This window comes from Neurospora hispaniola, assembly GCF_033458365.1.
Source record: "Neurospora hispaniola strain FGSC 10403 chromosome Unknown B0T23scaffold_1, whole genome shotgun sequence".
Lineage (NCBI taxonomy): Eukaryota > Fungi > Ascomycota > Sordariomycetes > Sordariales > Sordariaceae > Neurospora > Neurospora hispaniola.
The window spans coordinates 618,355-641,011 of record NW_026944406.1 but is presented as its reverse complement, the minus strand read 5'-3'; the positions used below and the strand labels follow the sequence as shown (position 1 = coordinate 641,011).

The 22,657-nt window shown below is 34.9% G+C and overlaps 2 protein-coding genes across 2 annotated transcripts; one reads left to right on the top strand and one right to left on the bottom strand.

Moving 5' to 3' along the window:
• Positions 1 to 2,050: 2,050 nt before the first annotated feature.
• Positions 2,051 to 3,650, bottom strand: B0T23DRAFT_3142 (acyltransferase-domain-containing protein). The gene is made up of 3 exons (XM_062834788.1): positions 3,283 to 3,650; positions 2,530 to 3,219; positions 2,051 to 2,455 (listed from the first exon to the last, which is right to left on the bottom strand). The coding sequence occupies exons 1-3, from the start codon at positions 3,501 to 3,503 to the stop codon at positions 2,080 to 2,082; spliced, it is 1,287 nt and encodes a 428-aa protein (XP_062696504.1). The 5' UTR covers positions 3,504 to 3,650; the 3' UTR covers positions 2,051 to 2,079.
• Positions 3,651 to 4,390: 740 nt separating this feature from the next.
• B0T23DRAFT_368733 (ATP-NAD kinase-like domain-containing protein) lies at positions 4,391 to 6,465 on the top strand. The gene has a single exon (XM_062836464.1). The coding sequence runs from the start codon at positions 4,645 to 4,647 to the stop codon at positions 6,154 to 6,156; it is 1,512 nt and encodes a 503-aa protein (XP_062696503.1). The 5' UTR covers positions 4,391 to 4,644; the 3' UTR covers positions 6,157 to 6,465.
• The last annotated feature ends 16,192 nt before the right edge of the window (positions 6,466 to 22,657 follow it).

The window sequence follows — 22,657 nt, the reverse complement described above, 5'->3', positions numbered from 1 at the left end:
ACGGGCAGATGATTACGTACGTACCTGAATATCTATCTCACTCAGCGCCAAACTGAGACTCGCGGCAATGACAATGACAATCTTTTGCGAATTTCCATCCAAACTAAAAACTCATTTTGCTTGGTTCGCAAAATGCCACAAGACAAGACATCAGCAGCACCCACATGGTACCTAGGCAGGCGCGTAGCGGTGAATCACAGTGGGGGGGGGGGGGGGGGGGAGGACCTTAGGCCCTTGAAAGATTTCGTAAACCTTGCGCTAGCTTCCTTCCCCCTGGCGAAAAAATGGAAATAGAAATAAAGAAAAGAAAAGAAAAGACCTGAATGGATGGAGGCACTAGTGTAGCTCACTCCTCCTCCCCCTAGACCACGGTCTAGAACTTTTTTTTTTTTTTTTTTTTCTCTCAGAGAACCAGGTTGAGCTTTACATACCCCCCTGGCTTTGTTAAAATTCGGGAGACACACCGATTGGACATGGAACCCACACAAAAGAACCACAAAATGGAATGAATTTGGTCATCTGCCCTCTCTAAAAAAAAAAAAAAAAAAAAAAAAAAAAAAAAAAAAAAAAAAAAAAAAAAAGAACTTGGTGACAACTTCGGTCCACATTGTCCCGGGGCACCACCACTGAACCACTCACGGGGGATCTGGACCTATGTATGCCGGTAATCGGAGGTGTTGACGGTGAGTACAAACATGGTAATGATTGTCGGGGTTTTTTTTTTTTTTTTTTTTTTTTTTTTTTTTTGAAAGACACGCGCGGGATTGATCAAGGTGGAAGGTGAGAAAGTTAACCTGGTCGTTCGGATTCCAAAGATAAGAAGGACCTGGGGTACCCCTCGTTGTCTTCAGCGATAAAAGACAGTCGGTCGGCGATCCATCACGGTTTTCATAGGGCTGGCTGGCTGGCTAGGGGTAGAATAGGTGAATAAGGGTGGGAGCCAGAGAAGGGGAAGTGACGGATTGAAAACTAAAGGTATTATGCCCAATCAGACATATGATTTAGTGAAGTATGATGCTTGGACGGGGTAAAATAAAAAAAAAGACAAAAAGATGAGAGTATCCAAAGAGTTGGGTGAGGTGGTTGATCCTGAAGAGGAGAAGAGAAGTGAAAGATTGCGCCAAAGGCCTGAAGTATCGGGGGACCTGGGTTTATAGGTAAGGTATGCACGTCCAGTCCCGTCGTGCCCAGCTGGGGACGGTCCCAACCAGCCATCGGCCTATCAATTTGGGAATGCCCTCAGCTCCTTCTGTGCCGTGGTGGCTTGCTTCTGCTTGCATGAGGTGTGCCTTCTGGCTACACAGCCTGCTTCAGTTCTTTCCTTTCATGTGGGGTAGAGAGTAGGTGTGGGGTGCAGGGCACATTCGGTTGCAGGCTGCGCGGCAGTCGGTCCCAATAACATCAAAAGGCAACGTGAATGTCCTTTACTCTTTTGGATGTCAACTTGCCCATGAGGCTCAAGATCAATGCCAAGTAAATCCATATGCCATCAGCTGGGAATATCCACGTTGTCCGGCACACAAAAGATCCCGTAAGGCTGGGCTGGGCAGGTTGATGGGTTAGGTGAGACATGATACCTCTCGATTATCAGACCACCTGAGGCTTCTGTGGCGTTTTTCCCTTGTCCTCCGTCTATCCCCTGACTTATCGCACCGTGTGTGATTGGAGCAAATGTCCCTTCCGGCAAAAAAACCACAAGATCAGTTTGGTATATGGTTTATTCTGGTATGGCCGGGTAATATGCAAAAGATGACACCAATGAAGAGTTTTTAAACATGTAAACAGAAGGGGTATGAAAAGCAACGCGCAGAACCCCCCCCCCCCCTCCCCCCCCAAAAAAAAGACAAAATAAACCAGCGCCGTCATCAAATCTCTCAGACACACCTATCCTATCCTATGCCCACTATTTCCAACGCCAGCCAAAAAACAGGATTCCCTCTTCTCACAACAAACAGTTATGCAGAGGGAATTCAAAAAAGCGGGGGTATCATCAGTTCATGATCCGTAATCGGAGAAAATGAATGCTTGATGCCATATTCGCCATATCATCAGTGGCTTTAACGAGCACCCTTAAGGATCTCACGAGGTCCACTGCGCCACCCTCCCCCACGTCCGCACTGCCGTGGTCGCCATAACACCCACCCAGCCCAACACGGAGAAGATCTTTAAGAACTCGAGCGGATGTCTGGCGCGTACCTCCGTCTCCAAATGGCCCTCGTGACCTCCCTCCTTGGTTGCCGGACTAGGCGGGAAGCGACCGGTAGTGAGATACTGCTCCATCAGCGCATCCTTTTCGTACCAGCGCTCGCGCAGCCACACGTCGAATTCCTCTTGGTTTTCGAGCGGGATGTCGTCTACTGCGAATCGGCGCCAGTAAAAGTTGACAGATTTGGGAGGCTGGCCGCGCAGGTAGGTAGAGGAGAGGGTAAAGAATTGGTCGCCGTACATGCCGCGGCTGGTAAGCAGGCAGAGTTAGTGAGAATTAGGGAAAAAAAAAGAAAAAAAAAAAAAGGAAAGAAGAAAACTTACGGAACGCCTTCATAGGCAACGGTGCAGTCATAGACATAGTCTACCGTGCCCTTCAACTCCTTTAGACAAAAGTACATTCCAGTACTGCGCGGCAGGAGAACGTGCTCCGTGTCCTTGATTCCCATCTTATCCGCCCACTTCTTGGACTTGTCCCTTCCGTTTTGCGTGCAGTTGGTTCCCTCGGGGAACAACAGGAGCCACATGGGGTTGAGATACTGTTTCCCGTCATGCGTATGTTTGGTCTTTAGCTTTCCCAGTCTGTATGCCAGTCGCTGCTGATCGACCGACATCTTGCGCGCCATGAAGATGAACCCATAGAACATCATGCCTTGGCCCACAATGGGGAGGTACTTGAGCGACTCTTTAAGGATGATGTAGAGGTAGCCGTGCATGCGGGGCGCGTTGGCGTAGCCTACCCACCAGAGGTAGAGCCAGTCGGTGTATATCTGGTGGTTGGCGATCATGACCATGCGTTCGGGAAAGTTGAATTCGACACGGCCGTCGGGGGTCTTTTTGATCTGGCCGGCGACGGAGCCATCGCCGCTGATGCGAATGGTCGTGGGACCCCACCACTGCGTCATAGTCGTGATGGTTAGGCCAAAGGACTCTTTCGTAAGGGCCATGTAGGTGTAGTAGAGGTCGCGATTGATCCAATACAGTGGTGCGCCGAGGAACTGAGTCGCGACGATGCTGCATTACATGTCTGTCAGTCAATGAATGTCCATCCACGGTAGCCCGTCACGGGGGACATACCCAACAGAACATGCTGTGAAGAAGATGGCCAGCGAAACACCCCTAAGAATCTGAATCAAGCGGTTATGCTTCTCCTTGCCCGATGGATGCGCATTCTGGACTGTTTTTGGCGCATCATCATTTGGTTGTACGAGCAGTCCAGCTTGGTCTGGGTTGGGGTTCGTGGAGGCATCGCCGGATGCAATGTCCGGGCACGATGCATTCTGACGGAGGTCACCCATGATGGTGGTGACCGTGTGGTTAATCGAGACAAGTCCAGAGATCGGTACTCGACGTCGAGATTCGGATAATGATGATGTGCCACGGTGTTGAAGGGCAGCAAGCCGGAACGACAGTGTTTGGGTGTCACCAAGGACCGTGAAATAGTTATACAAGAAGAAAAAGAGGGACAAGGGACCTCTAGGTAGCCTGCGGTTGTGTTGAAACCCGATCCGCGCGTGCCGGGCGGGCGGGCGCTTGTTGGAGGCTGAGTCGCAGCCTGTTCGGTGATAACGAACAAGGCAAGGCAATGGAGGGATGACCAGTCGAATGGGTACCTCGGTAGATTACGTAGGCAGCCAACAGCAGCAGTGGGACCAACGAATGATGGATGATGGTGAAGAGATGAAGGTGAAACAACAGCAAGGTAAACAGACAAGGCAGAGAGAGGTGGAAGCAAACAAACACTATGGCAGACACTGGGCGGCAACAGAGGTAGAGGTAGGTTTGGATATAGAATAGTCTGTGTATACACGTGTTGTATGTGGAAAATAGGCAGGTAGGTATGGACAAGGCAGAGAAGCTACCTATTTTGACAGACAGACAGACAGACAGACATGGATGCAGGAACGTGCAACATCGGATGTTGTATCGTCGGCGGTCGGATTGTTGACAGATGCCGCCCGACCCCGAAAGTCCTTCCACTTCAGTTCTGAGCTTCAGCTGTCGTCGTCAGCCCAGCCACGGTCACTGCCGCCGTCGGGTGTGTCATGCAGGAAGACTGGACCCATGCGGAGGAAACAAGAGTCCGATAAGAAGCGATAAAGGGAGCTTGGACCACGGTTGATTCCCAAAAAGGCTTGGCCTTATGACGGCATTGTGAGTGGGATCCCATTGGCCCGATAGCGGCCTTTTCTGTGTTCGGCTGTTGGAGGCAATCGGTTGGAGACCGGAGGAGTTGGAGATCTTCTCCATCAACTTTTCCATTTCTTCTTTTCTGCCCAAAACCATAATCCATAATCGTTGTATTACTGTACACCATCAACCCACAACGAAGGACTGCAATGGCTTCTTGATTTCTAATAGTGCCCATCACCGGCACTCGAATAAATCAGTACTCTCCCCACTACATATCGACCACCACCACCATCAAACAATGTCACCATGTCGAGACCCTTATTTCTGGCTCGAGATCGCCACGTCCATTCCATCGTCGCTGCCATGGTCCCCAAACAACCACCCAGGATGACCGTCTTCCGCCTTCCGCGAGGGGGAGTCCGGCACTTCTCGGCCTCTGCCACCCGCAGAGAGATCCTCGACATCGCCGCCCTGCCCGATCGCATAGTTCCGCATTACCAACAGACAAAGGCTTCTTCCTTGCTGTCTCTCATCTGGCCCCAGCCGCCGCGCAACCTCCTGCTCATGCCCAAGCTGCATGCGCCACACGTCCTCGTTTCCGCCGCCGAGTTTGCCAAACACATCTACACCAACTACCCCGGCCTCAACCTCGTCTTCGAAAGCCATGTCGCAAAGTCCATCCACGACCAGCTGCCCTTCCCCATCTACACGGCCGCCCCAGCCGAGGCCACCACTCTCTTCGCCAACAAGATCGACCTCGTCACCACCATGGGCGGCGACGGCACCATCTTGCGCGCTGCCAGCCTCTTCTCCATGCACCACCAGGTCCCGCCCATTCTTGGGTTCAGCATGGGCACCCTCGGCTTCCTCGGCGAGTGGAAGTTCCAGGAATACAAGCGCGCCTGGCGCGAGTGCTACATGAGCGGCTGCTCTGTCTCGGTCGAGGACCTGGTGGAACCACACACTCAAGTCGCCGCCCGCCAGGCCGCCAACGCCCACCTGACCGATCCCCACAAGGACGACAACACCTTGCAATCTCCCGCCTGGGACACCGTTCGTGGCAACGGCCAATGTATGGGCCTGAATCGCGCCTCCAAGATCCTCCTGCGCCACCGCTTGCGCGTAGGCATATACGACGCCCAAGGCCGGAATATCAATGAACAGCTCCTCCCGACATCCACAGCCGATCCGGGGGACGACATCATCTATCCTAGCCCTGTATCTGCCCCAGGCACTGGCGAAATCACCAAAAAGGCCCCGATCCCCTACCTCCACGCCATCAACGAAGTGTCTATCGACCGTGGCGCCCATCCTCACCTTGCTATAATCGACATCTACGTCAACAATCACTTCCTGACCGAAGCCGTAGCCGACGGTATCCTCATCTCGACGCCCACAGGATCCACCGCCTACTCGTTGTCAGCAGGCGGAAGCATAGTCCACCCATTAGTAAAATCCCTGCTCATCACGCCCATCAGCCCCCGCTCGCTCTCCTTCCGGCCTTTGGTTTTACCATTAAACACCAAGGTCGTTCTGAAACTCAGCAAGAGAAACAGAGGGCGGGAATTGCCCGTAAGCATAGACGGCAAGCGCCGGGTGGCAGTCAGTCACGGAATGGAAGTCCGTGTGGAAGGAGAACGGCTTGAAAAGACGGTCGAGCACGGCTGGCGGGGTGGCGTACCGTGCGTGATACGGTCTAGTTCCAAGGGCGATACAGATGGGATTGCGCAGGATGACGATTCTTGGGTGGGCGGGTTGAATGGGTTGTTGAAGTTTAATTATCCTTTTGGCGGTGGTGAACCGGAGGGGGAGCACTGAAGTGAGGTGGCTGCTGAACGTCAGAACAGATGATTCAGTGTCGGGGGAGTATGTGTCATGGCTAAACAGCCCAAGAATTACCGCACAGGAAGGGGACGGTTCCGTCAGATGAGATCAGGATCAGCGCGCGTGGATTGAAGATGGATGAGACGGAAAACGCCGCGTGGGAAAACGCTGTGACAGGAAGGCCAATACGGGAATCAGAAAGAGCAGGGTTTACTTTCAGTACTTTGTAGCAAGCAAGCAAGCGATAGTCGAGCGTATGTTTAAAAGCACGACAATAACAAAAACAGCATTGATACCCCTTCATTACATATTAAGTCTCCAGTCCCAGTTGTCATTGGCTCCAAGATGAAAATCTCACGTTCTATCAGCTACACTTGTCTGGTCCGGCTTCATCACGCTCCCGTCTTCTTTATTCCTGCCTGTACTTATTGATTGTAACAGTCTTCCTTGTCGGCTGTCTGTAGCCGCACTACCTACTTCCTCTGACTCCTTTCGCCGTGGTAGCCTCACTGTACCCGAATCATGTCGAAAACACGAGACCCGCTCCCGGGTAGGTAGGTAGGTAGATAGCAGACATTGATCATGCCAGGAACATGTCAGAATACTCACCATGTACCTAGAAAACGCAATTGCGGCTGCTCCTGGTACCTACAGTAATGGTCAAAAAATACTGTCCCCCCCCACCCCCATGCATCTGCATCACCCACCCGCCCCGCCACTTCTTCTAAGTCTTCTTTTTCTTCAACCCTTTGCACCTCCGCCAATTCCCGGTTAAAATGGCTGATCTTAGTGGCCATTTAACCGGAAATGCTCGGACTTCAAGAGGGTTCCGGAAAGATTTGACTGAGCTAGAATGCGCGGCTATTATTGCTTTGCGAAATGCGGGGGTTTTACAATGCTAATTGGTAGCCGATTTCGATTGTAGTATTAAGACTATTATTAGAATCTCAAATCGCTTTCAAAACTACTAAACCTTTAAAATCCTCCCTAGAAAGGGTAGAAAGGAGAAATTAACACTAGTAGAGAAGCGATATATTCGTTAAATAGTTAAAAGGAATCCTAGAATAAATTGGAGAACCTTTATTAATAATAATAGTATTATTATTATTAAGAATACTATTTAGAAGATTTTAGGTAAAGATTATCATTGTAAATAAGTTTCAATAAAGAGGATTCCTCTTTCTAAAACCGATATTAAAAAGAGATTTAAGTACGCTAAGGAATTCTGTCGGTAAAGAAGTATTTTATTGGAGGTGAGCCTTTCTCTTTCTTAAATTATTTTTACTTTATATTAATTATAATATTAGGGAAATTACTCTAATAAATACTCTATTTAAAATACCCCTAACTAGCCCGATAATTAAGTATTTCGACGGCTTTGAAATAAATATAAGCCCGGATTAATTAATTTTAAAACTTATATTAAATCCTCTATTACTTTAATAGTTTAGAGGATAATTTAGAAGGGTAGGCAGTCGAACTTTATTATTATAAGCTATAATATAGTTTTACTAAGGTATAAATATATTTCTAATTTTTATATTAATACTTTAGAAGAAGGATTAGCGCCTTATTATCGTCCGGAAAGTTTCTTTCTCCAAAATAACGCTAGAATCTATACCTCAAGGGCAATTAAAGACTAGTTAGAGAATTACGGCATTAATGCGGGAAGCATCACATGTATGATTAAATCAATTGAGTAGACTAGACTAGGCACGGCTTACAGCTATGCCCACCCCCAATAGAGGCATTAGTGTGCTCAGGCACGTGCCTTGGCACGTGCCCGGCTCGCCTAGTCGTAGGAGTTGCAAATTAGCTGCAATTTAGCGATAAAATAAGGGAATTCCTATAAAGGGATTCCCGTGCAGGGCGGCCTTCGGCTACGCCTTTCTTCCTCCATTATCTTCTTCTTTTACTTCTAATACTACGTATTACACTTATTATATTATAGTATTTGGAAGTACCTAGGTTACCCTATTAAATAATAGTTGCAATTATACGAGTAGTCATTAGACTATTTTCTTTAATTGCAATTCCGGTTTAACTATTAAAAATTATAATTAATCCTAATAAATTTATTAATATTCGCGAACTCGCTTTTTAATCGCAAGATCCTGTATCGCAACGACATCAACCCCACGATTATACTCACTTCCAAATAATAGAATCAATTACTCATTGTAAAATAGTATCGCCTTCTATCCCCTTCCTATATTTCCTTATAATATACTATTATATTTACGTTAGCCTAATTCGAATAAGTATATTGAAGCTTTAATACTACCTTAATCCGGGCGTTATTTATTTAATATTCGATACGAAGGGTAACCCTAGCGACTATATTTATTATAAAGATAATTCTCGTTACTTTTCTCCCTTTATAATTATTAATCGTTTGTTATAAGATAGTATTAAAGAAGATAAGTCCCTATTTATCTCCTTTATTATTATTCCAATTTTTTTATTTAAAAATACTATAATTATAAATAAATGAATTTATATTAATACCCTCTCTTTTAACCTCCTATCAATTTAATTATTATAATAAGCGAAAACCCCTCTAACTAGTAGACCGCTATACACCGTTCTCTATATAAACCTTCTACGCTTATTATTTATAATATTAATTATTTAAATAATTAATCTACTTAACCCTAAATTCGAAGGTTTATTTAAACCTAGGCCCCTATAGGCTTTAGTACCAATACCCTTACCTCTAAATTAGGTATTATAAATAATATTATCTCGATTATAATAAACTTATTCTTACCCTTAAAATTTCAATAATTTTCTACTATTAATCCCCTAGAGAATTTTACCCCTTTATAAAATTCCCCGTAGAAGTATAGTTCCCCTTATAATAATTATAATATTATAATTTTTAATTGTAACGATTCCGAATTTAATAAAAATAATGAGAGATTTAAGTGTATTTCCAATAAAAAGATTTAGAAGCGTTCCTAAATTATAAATATTTTTACTAAAGGCTTTAATTATAATATATATTAATTTAAGGATAAAATATATAAGTAATTTACTATATATATTAGAAATACCCGTATTTAAAGAATTCGGATTAATTAATTTAATACCTCCATTACTAACTTCGAATCCGATATTTACTATATTTATAACGAGGTTATAAATACTATTAAGGCTTTATAATTTATTATTAAAAGTAAAGAGAAAGTTAAAATACTTAGTTACTTTCTAAATATTAGATTCGACTAATTTAATATTACCGCTATCCGCTATATGTTACTTAATTATAATAATAGCGAAGGCCCCTTTTATAGATTAATTAATAAGTATAGTAATTTAGAAGAGAACGTTATATATATTAAAGTCCTGCCCTATTTGTATAAAGATCCTAAGAAATATAAATACGTCCTAGCCCTATATAAATTGACCGATTATAATAGAAATCCGCTTTCCCGCCCTTATATTTAATTTATTTATTCTATCGACCCCCGTATTACTAATATTATTTATAAGGATAAGTTTAATAAGGATAACTTTATAAATTAGATTAATAAATTTAAAACCTATAATAATAATTTCCGCTAGATAATGGAGAGATAAGCTTGTATATATAAGAAGTATTTTAAATAGATTTGCGAATTTTATATTAAAAACGCTTATATTATTACTTATCCGGATCTCTCCCGCGATAAAACGTATAAAACCGCCGTTAAAATTAGTAAAATTACTACTAAGGTTAGTAAAAATACGAAGTTTAACCTAATTAATAAAATATTTAATAGTAAGGTTACGGACCTTATTAATAAGATTAGATTATTAATTAGTAAGGTTAGAAGCGGTACCCCCTCTAAACCCCCTACCCGTACTATTCGAATTAGCTTTGATAATCCTAGTAATAGTAATAACGATATTAATAATAAAAATAACGATTTTAATTTAAATAATTTTGATTTTAGCTTCGACTACGATTATTTTAATATTTACGACCCTTATTGTATTTATAAATACTACGACCTAGTCCCTCTCCTACCCCTCCTTCCAGCGTTTTTTTACGCGGGTATTAGAGATGTTAGATTTAATAAGGGAGATAAAAATTTTAAATTTAAAAAGGAAAATATTAGCGTATTTAACCTATTTATTAATAATTTTAATAATATAAGTATAATCGAAGACGGTACTTCAATTGTATATACCGACGTTACTATATTCGTCGATTATATTAATACTATTTTAGAGGATCCTGGCACCTTCCTAGTCGTTTATAAACTAACTGTATACTTATAGTTTTCCTTATTATAAAGTGTTATTTTAATATAGTAGTATAATTAAATTACCCTTAAGCGTTATTATTAACTTCGTATATTAATTAAGGCTTTTATTTAGATTTTAGTAAGAAAATTTATTCTTAACTCTACTATAGTAATTTATAAATTTAATAAGGGTAAGCTTCGCTTCTACTATATTTACAAAGACCCTAACGCTATTACCCTATACGTTTTAAAGCAATTCTGTTATATTTATATAATAAGTATTATATTTAAATATTATAATAATTAATATAGTGTAATAGTATAGATCTAGGATAGGATAAGTCTTAGTATTAAAACTACCCTTCGGGCCCCCCCTTTATTTAATAATATTAAAGAGTACTTCGAGGAGATTAAGAAGATTAAAATTATTTTGGTCGCTATAGTTAGAAATAAGTATAATATTAGTTAAAATTGAAATTCTACTATATTGTATAAACGTAGTTAGAGTTATAATTGTAGTTATTAGGGCTAAGGATATTATAAATATAATACCCGAAATATTAATTTCGTAGTTAAAAGAAGTTCTAACCGTAATTATAGCCGCGACTATAATTAAAACTGTAATTAAAATTATAACCTCCCGAACTACAATTATAATTGAAGTTGTAACGGGAATTGTAATTATTATAATAATTGTAATTGTAATAGTAGCCGCAATTGTAATTATAACTGTAGCTGCGACTACGAAGGTAAGGACCGTAGTAAAGATTATACGAATTATATTAGTAAAGAGGATAAAAATGTAGATTCCAATTATATTAATTTTGTAAGTAATTCGGAGGACTATAATTTTAATTTAGATAATTCAATTTACTATATGTATAGTAGCGAATTAATTTATTTTAAATATTTGAAGGAATTTAATTTTATAATAATAAAAAAGCGCTATATAAAGGGTTGTAACCTAAAGTTTAAATAGATAAAAAACGCTATCCTAGCCGTCTCCCCTCTTAATATTAGCTTCCGGAAATACGATTATTGTAAAGAAGTCTTTACGTTATACAACCGGATGTTTATTTATTTCAATTTTTGTAAGAAATGGAAAATTACTATAGGGATTCGCCTTGCGCCCGAATTAATTTTTTATATTATAGCTAAACTCTTAATTTAGGAAGTTATTCCTTAAATTGATAAGCTATTAAAATAAAGCCCCCTTTTTAGTTTTATATATTTATAAGTAATAGCTATAGCTACCCTAGATTCTAAACTAGTAGAAGTTTGTATAGACCTAAGCGTAAAAAAGATAATCGTTAACCGAATTTTCCTAAAATTATTAGAATATACTATTTCTATTAAGTATATAATTAAAATTAAAGGAGTTAGGGGAAAGATAATTAAATTTATTAAGTAGGCGATTTTTATTTTCTACCTCCCTAATAAAAATTCTAAAAGCAATCCTACTTTATTAAAAATAATAGCCGTTGGATGGGTTATTAATTAATTTAAACCCAACCTTCTATTAGCAAACTCTTTTTTTTATTTCTGTTAAATGTATATTAATTATTAAATAATTAAAGTGTACTTTCTATAAAATAATTTTAATATTGCTTTTAAAGTATTCAAATTGTCCAATTGTTGTATAAGGAAGGTAATTATTTAGAAGAAGGTAATACTATAATTTAGAGAGGAGTATATAATTCTAATTTATTATATCGCTTTATTAAAAGACCGACCTTTTTTATTTAATTTATTGTACCCCGCCGTTATAAATACGGTAGTGAATATCCGCTCCCTGAAAGTCGTACTAATAAAGAATAATATAGGGGAAAGTTTAATTATCCTATATAAATAAAAAATTAGTATAATTACTGAATACAATATAGACGGATACTTTTTAACCTCTTAGGTAGGTATTTACGAAACCGCTATAGCCGTTAAAGTATTAAATGTTATAGAATTTAATTTATTTCTTATTATCGAATCGGCTACCGAAATTATTTATTAAGTTTATTTAGTACCGGTTAATATTAATTTGAATATTAATTTAAAAATTATATTTAAGGAAGGAATTAATATAATAACCGAAGTACGTATATCGGCCAATACTACCCCCCCTCTTAATCCTATAATAATTTATAACCTTGCGCCTTATCCTAAATTCTTAGAAAAGTATTCTACCCTCGGAATACGTATAGATAAGAAAGTACCGGAACTATTTATAGAAAAGGGAATTTATATATTTACTAGTAGTAAATAGGTTTTTAAAATTTTAATAAAATTAATTAAAAAATTTCCTAAGTTATAGAAAGAAGGAGGTTTGGTAGATATACCCGAAGAAGAAATAATGAAGGTTCTACTAGTTAATAATTAGTAAAATTATAAAGTCGTAGCCTATATATATCCTATAAGTAAGAAAAATTAGGCAGTCATTAATAAAGTCTTTAATACCCTTTATAAATAAGGTAAGATGAATTGGGTACAATATACTACCCTATTCGCTTACTCTATTTTTATTATATAGTAGAAAATTAAAAATAGCCCTAAAGGAAGATTAGTTATTAACCTTCGGATCTTAAACAATTTAATAATATTAAATAATTACCCCTTACTATTGTTAGGAGGCTAAGAACTCGTATATAGAGGCACCTTAGCGGCTGCTACTCCCCTTCGTTAATAGAAGTGTAGGATCATTTATAATAACGCCTATATCGGGTCGGACCCGCGGGAAGGATAATCCAGCATTGCGCCGAGGCGCTAAATTAGTATAAGGCTCTATAATGCTCGTTAACAGAGGAATAGAGTTTATATAAGTATAAAAGAGGTTTAATAGAATATATCTCATTATAGTCGGTAATTATTAATATATCTTTAAATTAACCCCTAACTTACCGTCCCCTACGTACGGCTACGACTATAATTACCTCAACCTACCTTTTATTTACATTCTTAATAAATTAATAACTCTTCCTCCGGGAATTAAACTAATACTATTAAAATACACACACGTAGCGGCCGGTCTATTTCTCGCACCGCTAAAATTATTCTTTATCCCTCTCGTACTACTACCCCCGTAATTACTATAATTAAAATAATCCAACCCCCTCCGCCTTTATTATAATAACACTAATTTATTATAAAATTTATTAAAGAAAATAATAATAAAGACTACCCCCCTATACCGCCCTAAACTCCCCGTTCGTACCCCTAAACTTTAGAAACCGATAAATTTGTGTACAAATAGTAATTATTCGAATCTCAGTTTATTATAATTAAATTCCTCCTTAATTACCTCCCTTTATATATATTTTAATAAGAATAATTCGTATTCGTAGGCCTTACTAAATAAAATTTAGTAGGAAATTACCCCCTTATTCCTACCGGATTCTACTATTAAAATTACCTTTTCTATAATTAAATTTATATTTCTACTATATCTCCCCTTACTACCTTTTTATTAATAGTTATTATTATAATTACCCCTTTATTAACCGCTGCTATACTAGCCCGTACTAAATATTATTTTAAATATAATATTATTAAATTTACCGGCGAAAATTTCTTATAATTGCGGAATTACTTCTATAATATTAATATATATTTTTAAGAATACCCTTATATTTCCCTCTTATTTATTATTAATTATATTAAAAATAATCCTAAAAATATATAAATTAAATATATATTAATTCTTTATAATAAGCCCGGGTATAATACTATTTATAATATACTTATATAGAATAACCTCCGTACCTTTTTAAAGATTAAATATAATAGTAATATTTAAACTATTAAATAATCTATTCTTAATAAATTTGAATATATATAATAAAGTGCTTCGGAAACCGTTTATACCTTTTACAACCGCTATTATACTAAGGAATTTAATTTATTATATAATTAATTAGAATATATTCAGATCGTTATTTAAATTAACTAGTTATACCCCCTCTTTAAATAAAGCGTCCTCTTAACGGCCGGTATTAATATAATAAATAAAATAATAGCGTACGCAAAATAATTAAAAAACTTAAAAAATATTAAACTATCCGTATTGTATTGCTAATATTAAATATTTTTAAAGTATAATCTATTGTCTTCTTCGTTTTCGCACCCTCCTACTTCCTTTTTAAATATTCTTTTATAATTGTCCTATAGTAATAACCCCTCCGATTTTCCCTATCGCTCCCCTACTACTTTTTAAATAAATCCTAATTTTATTTATTCCTTTTATTATTAAAAAGGCTATACGTATAACCGGTATATCTAATCGAAACTACCGAATACTTACTATAAATATAATATAATAGGCTATTTCGCAGTGGCGTACCCGAATTGAACTTATTACAATTATAATTAAATCGGTTATTTAATATAGAATTGCCCTATCCCTATAAGTACCCCCTTATATAGAATAAATATTAAACCGATCGTAATTAGAGCGGTAATTATAACCGCCTAAAATAATATAAGTAAATTATAAATATATTTAAAAATAAAATTATTAATAAAGATTTATAGAGATTAGTAGAATACGTAAAAATTAATAAATTTAGGTACGGAATTAAACTTAATTAATAAGCATTTACTCCTATCGAATATAAAAATTAATCTAGTACCCTATTATTTTATTAATTTCTCTTTTCAGTCTATTCCTATATATAATACAATTACCTATCTTATTAGAATACGTAACTCTTATAATATTAAATGGATAAAGCGAATTATATTTACTATAGTTAAATCCCCGGCCGTAGAAATTATCCTCGATTACTCCTAATTTTATAAATAAAACCCCAATATTAATTAGTAATAACGGTCGTTTTAATTTTATATCGAGGCTAATAATCTTATATTAAATATAGTACTAGCGAAGGAAATATATAACGCCGCAACTATTTTAATAGGACTATAGTAAGACTTAATTCCGCTATTAGACCTTTGGGAAATAGTAAGGGTAGAAGAGGATTTTTGCCCTCCCGTATATATAAATATCTTATTCGAAATCCCCTCTTCTTTAATATTAAAGCTCGTAACCCTACTCGTTATAATAAAATTGGCCGAATCGCTTCCGGTCCCTACTCTCCTAATAAAAATTTTTCGAATAATATTCAATAGTATCTACCCTATTCTAATACCCCCTATAGAATTAATATTATTATAACCTCTAGAATTATTAAAGGAAATAGAAGGCGAACCTACTATCCCCGAGCTAATTATTCTATTAGAGTATAAAAAATTTTAATTGGTATTTGAAGTTTCTATTATACCCCTACCCTAATATAATTGGTTAGAATATTATATTAATTTAATTAAAAGGGAATTAGCGCTTTAAGGATTAATTTATATATTAAATATTAAAGAATTAAAAATATTATACGAATAATTAGTAGAAATATTCTAAAAGGGGTAGATTCATCCCTCTATTAATCTAATAAGCATTCCTATTATTTTCGTTCTAAAGAAAAGTAGAAAGTTAAAGTTCTATATTAATTTTAAAACGTTAAATAAAGTTATAAAGAAGAATCGGACGGTATTACCCCTTATTTAAAAAATTCTAAATCGGTTATTATTAATTAAAGTCTTTATAAAATTAAATTTGAAGGATATATATTATAAAATTCGGATTTGAAAAAGAAATAAAGAGAAAATAGTGTTTTATATAAAGTATAAGTACTATAAATTCTTAATTATACCGATAGGATTAGCGAATATGCTAATAATATTTTAAATGTATATTAATAATATATTAATAGGGCTAATAAATACTATATATATTACTTACTTTAATAATATCCTAATTTATAGTAAAAACGAAAAAGACTACGTTAACTATATTAAAAAAGTCCTTCAACGGCTATAAAATCGTAACCTCTATATAAATTTAAGTAAATATAAGTTTTATATAAAATGAATATTATTCTTAGGATATATTATTTCCCTAGAAAGCGTAGTAATAGATTTAGAAAGGGTAGTAGTAATAGTGGAATAGGAGGTTCCGGCGAACGTTTATAATATCCAAATTTTCCTAGGGTTTATAGGATTCTATTAATACTTCGTAATATTATATTCCAAAATAATTATACCTTTAATAGAATTATTAAAGGGGAATAAATAGAAGTTATTTAAATTTATAAAAGAAGTAGAAAAAACATTCGCAGAATTTAAAAAGTAATTCCAAAAAACTCCTATATTACGCTACTTCGACTTAGTATTATAAATCCGAATAGAGATAGACACATTGGACTTCGTAATCGGGATAGTTCTTATATAATTATATAATAATAAATAATACCTAGTAACTTTCTTTTCAAAAAAGAAATCGCTAGAGGAAACCAAGTATAGGGTTAGAAATAGAAAATTATTAATAGTTATAAGAATTTAAAAAATGTAGAGGCAATACCTATTATATATAGATAAACCGTTCCTAATAATTATAAATGATTTAAATTTATAATATTTTTAAGAAAAGGAACGGATTAATATAAAATAAAATTAATAAATATTAGAATTAACAACGTATAATTTTAGGATTAAATATTATCCGGGAAAATTAAATTTAATAAATAAACTATTAAAGAAGCCGTAATTATAAAGAAAAAAATAGGAGGTAAGGGGCAACTACCTATTAATAAAAATTATTAAAGGGAGCGAAGAAAAGGGTTGGATAATAAAGGAAAGTCGAATAGCGAGGGCGCTAGTAAGACGGGTAATTTTAATTGGAAAAGAAACTTAGAAAATAGTAGTAAAAGAGAGGGAATAGCAATAGGATATAAACGAAATAGAAGAAAGTGTTAGGAACGTAGGCGAAAGGTAGGTTGAGGTGACTACGGTCGTAGCCGTACGTAGGGGACGGTAAATTAGGGGTTAATCTAAAGATATATTAATAGTTACTAACTATAATAAAATATATTCCATTAAACCTCTTTTATACTTATATAAACTCTATTTCTCTACTAACGAACATTATAGAGCCTCATACTAATCTAGCGCCTCGGCACGGTACCGGATTATCCTTCCCGCGGATCCGACCCAATATAAGTATTATTATAAATAATCTTATATTTCTATTAATGAAGGAGAGTAGTAGTTGTTGAAGTGCTTCTATATATGAGTTCTTAGCCTCCTAATATAACCCCCCCCTTATAGGTTCTATCTTTAGAATTTCTATAATAAACGTTAGGTATTGTAGTATTATTAAATATTATTCGCTATAGCCGCCGACATTATATTCCAGATTATAGCCGCTCCGTCCCTAGCGAACCGCCTATTAGAGTATTAGTATTATAATATCTATTCTTATAAATTCCAATATAGCTTCGAAGCCGGTAATAAATTTAAAGAATTAGTATTCCGCCCGCTAGAATATCGGCATTATAATATTTATTCTTATAAATTCCAATACGGATACGAAATTGGTATTAAATTTAAAGTATTAACGTATTGCCCGCTAGAATATCGGTATTATAGTATCTATTCTTATAAATTCTAATACGGATATAAAACTAATATTAAATTTAAAGTATTAGTATACTGCCTGCTAGAATATCGGTATTATAATATCTATTTTTATAAATTCTAATGCGGATACGAAACCGGTATTAAATTTAAAGTGCTAGCGTACTGTCTATTAGAATATTAGTATTATAATATCTATTCTTATAAATTCCAACGTAGATATAAAACCGGTATTAAATTCAAAGTACTAATAGGGTTCCCGACAATTACTAAGACCGTTATTCTATAGGTATATAAAATAGTAAATTTTATTTTACTTAACGAAGAGTACTACTCCGAATTTAAAAGTATTAATAAATACTTTAGGATACTAATATAATTACGCCCTATAATTCCTCCCCCCGGATATTCTCTATTATCCGTATTTACAATGCAATTTAATATTCTTGTAAGGTACCCTCTATTATCTATACCTACTTCGGAATACCTATGTATTCGAAACCTAAGGCTCCTCTTATAAATTATTTTCTATTATTTATACCTACTATAACCTACTATAATATTTAAATATAATCCCCCTCCCTATAAATTCCGTCTTCGGGATTTTTATTTCTATTTTCCGCTTCCTATAATTCTATATATTATTTCCTTTATAAACTTTCTTTATTTATATTATTCTTTTTTAATTACTTTCCTATTACCCTCGCTTTATTCTTTATATTACTCCCTCCTTTCTATTAATATAATTTCTAATTACTTCCTCTATTTTCCCTATTATAATTTAAAGTATATACTTTCCTATTTTCTATTTTTCCTTTTTACTTTCTTATAATTACTATTACTATTTACTTATTCCATCCTTCTCTTTTTAATTATTACTTTCGTTTTATCCTTCTATTTACCCCCTCCTACTATTTATATAACTATTTAATATTCTATTTACCCTATATTATTTTATATTTACCCGCCTTAAATTATATTCGCTTACTTTAATTTATATTTGTATAAAGACCTCCTCCTTTATTTATATAATATCCTTTCCGCCTACCCTCTTCGCCTCTCCTCTCTTTTTCCTCCTATCCTTACTTTTATAATTATATCCGCTACCCCCTTTTTTTAATTCTATAATTACTTCGTTTACCCCCTTACCTAAATTACCCCCTACTATAAATATACGTATTTCTATTATATACTTATATATTAATCCTTATCTCCCTTATAAACCCGATTAATATATTTACTTTTTTTTTCTATTTTCTTCCTTTTCGTTTTATCCTCTCTGTAACAGCACGATTCTGGGCACAGGCAAGGCTGGGCCAAAGAAGTCGATTTGAATAAGTTAATAAAGCTAAAGAGTAAGAAGGAGAGAGGGCCGGAGGCCGGTAGGGATGGAGTGCTTTTTATAGGCGGTTCTACCGGTCGTGCCCGCCTTCCCGTCAGGTTGGCATATGAATAGCCGACCTAATAGATAAACAATAAGAGTAGGTAACCTTCTAGGTATAGTACTAGCTAATACTATAACATTACCCCCCCCTCTACCGAAAGGCTCAGCCCTAGAACTGTAAAAAGAGTATTAAAAATATAAAAATAATAACCTAAATTAGGTTCAAACCTGCGACTACTTTCTAGGTAGAGGATAGATACCTTCGGGGTAGAGCTTAATATAAATTATAGACTATTACTTCTATATTGTTGCGCTAAATTGCTAATACTACGCGTTGTTTTTTTATTATATGTTCGCGTCCTATCCTTTCCTTAAAAATCTTTCTATTGTCTTCTATTTACTTCTTCCTTATTAATTTATTCGATTACTATAACGCTAACCCTTTTCTTCCGCCGTCTATTGGCTTATTATTATCGTTATAGTCCTCCTATAGTAGGTCCTCTAATTAATTGCGCTCTTAAAGGTCTAGCCGTAGCGGAGGACCGGGTTTATTGGGGTTTTCGCGATAGAATTTGTATAGTAGTATTAGTAAGTTTTTGAAATTATTAGTAGGGTACTATTCAGGGTCGGGATCCTAACCCTTCTATTCTACTTAATATTACAATTTGCTGTAATTTAGCTTGGCTATTAGTATTTTTAATATTTCCTATTCCTTTTAATTACCTACTATCTCGCTTACTAGATTTCTATTAGCCTACCCTAGTAATAGGTTACTATAATCCTTTTTTAACCGATCTATATAATATATTCGGGCATTTTTCTATAATTTTAGTAAATTTAATTTATAAGAGTAGTTATATAAGGTTTTAATTGGATACAGGATTTATATTAGCGGGTGGTTGAATTTATTACTAGGCTAGTCCGTTAATTATCTTTATTTAATAATAAATACTCTATTACCTATATTAAAGTTTAATTCTTTTTTTAAATAGTTAGTTTATTTTATTTATTTAGTCTAGGCCTTCTTAATTATAGCTTTAGCGAGGTCTTAGAATTCTTAGATGGTCTTTATTGTATGTTATGCTTTGTAGTGTATTAATTATTTTTAAATTAGTAGGTCTTTTAATATTAACCTTTAATTCTAATTAAAGGGAGTAGGTATTAGGAATTTAAAAATAATTTCGTATAAGGATAATCCGTTTAAGTTTTTATACGGTAGGGTTGTTTGTATTACGTTTAAAGCGGGTAATATTATTAATTAATTATTTTAGTTATAGTTTATAAACGGCTATAGTTTTTGATTGATATATTAATTTATAATTTTGGTTTGGCCGGCGGTTTAGGAATAATTTGGCGATGATAATTTCTATATTGTACCCTAAATTTATAATAATTCTTAAATAAAGTTAGAAATAAATTATAGATTATTATTATTAATAATTTCGTATAGGGGCCTAAAAATTCGAAAGGGCCCTTTATAGAATAGATATATAATGTCCCTTATAATTACCGAATCCTTATATAGGTATGTTTAGACTATTTTTGGGAATTTATTAATAATTATTAATATATTATTATATCCGTATTTATTAGTGGGTATAGATTTAAAATCGATTACTAGCGATTGGAATAGTCGGTAGTCGATAATTATTAGGATAGGGTGAAGTTTCCTAGGGGTTTTGTTTTTAAGTACTTTCGAAGAGCGGTAAATTTAGTAGTTATTAATGTATCTATTTATATTTATTATTATATTAGGCTATTAATATTTACCCTAAAGGATTTATCGGGTTTTATTTCTACCGGGGTACGCTATAGTTAAATGAGAATAGATTTTGTATATTATACTAGTATGTAAATTACCCGATTTTAGTATTACTAAGCGATTTAAATAGGTGAGGAGGCTGTTTTCTTTATTTAGTTTAAATAGGCCTTCTTTGTTTATGTCTGCTTTAGCCCGGTATATTATTAATAATTTATTTTCCTAGTTAGCCTTTAATAAAATATTTATTAAATTTAGGCTGGATAGGGGAGGAGGGGCTTTTCTATCGTCTAATAGGGTTAGTTCGGTAATTGGCGTATTTATTTTATTATTTATAAATACGAAAAATCCGTTTTAGGGTTTTAATAGTCTTAAAATATATTAATCTTTTTTCTTATCCTTAATAGTCTTTAGATCTTCCACCTTCCGGGATAGGGAGTTAGCTATTATATTCTCTTTGCTAGGTTGGTAAGTTATACGAAACTAATATTTAGATAGAAATTCTAACTATTGAACTTATTTTCTATTAAATAATTTCTTCTTACTAAAATATTCTAACGCTTAGTAATCTATTACTATAGTAAAAAGTACGTCCTTTATTCCTTTTAATTCGGATTTTTAAATTTTAAATATTCGGATGACTGCTAGTAATTCTTTATTATAGATTTAGTAATTGAATTTAGTAGGAACTATTATTTCTAAATAAAAAATTATTAGGTATTATTCCCTATCGGATTAGTACTATAATATTACGCCGGTATATATTCCGTTAGAAGTATCTATTTCTACTTTTATTTCTTTTTTATAAGAGAAGTAAGTTAATACCGGGGCCTCTAAGAATCGAGTCTTTAATTTATTGAAATTATATTAATATTCCTTAAATTATTTAAAAAAAGTTAAATTTTTATAGGTGAATTTGTGAAGTGGACGGGCTATACGATCGAATTCCTTAATAAATTTCTTATAGAAGTTATAGAAACCTAAAAAAGTTTATACTCCTTTTACCGACGTAGGTTCTTTCTAATCCTTTACTATTAAGATTTTTTCTAAGTCTATACTTACACTATCGATTCCAATAATAAAGCCTAGGAACTTAATTTGTATTATATAGAATTCGTACTTCTTAATATCCGCTTAAAGGCCTACCCCCTTTAAACGTTCTAATACTTTCCGAATATAATCCTCGTAATTTTCTTTATTATTAGAATAAATAAGGATATTGTCAATATAAGTATTATAAAATATATTAATATATCCTATTAATATATTATTAATAAAACGTTAGAAGGAAGACAGCCTATTAGATAGTCCGAAAGGTAGTACCTTATATTTATAAATTCTATATTGGGTCCGGAAGGTTGTTAAATCCTTTAAATTAGGGTCTATCCGTATCCGGTAAAAGGTTTGCTATATATCGATTTTCGTAAAGATTTTAACTTTACTAATACGGGCTAACGTTTCTTTAATAAATAGTAAAGGGTAGTAGTCCTTCTTTAATAATATATTGAATTTATAATAATCTATATAGAATTTTAACCCTCTATTCGCCTTTAGTACGAATAGAACGGGTACTGCCTAGGGGGCCGAGTTTACTTTAATAAAACCCTTTTATAAGTTCTTTATAATGTATTTTCAGTATTCTTCTAATTCTTCTAACGTTATTTT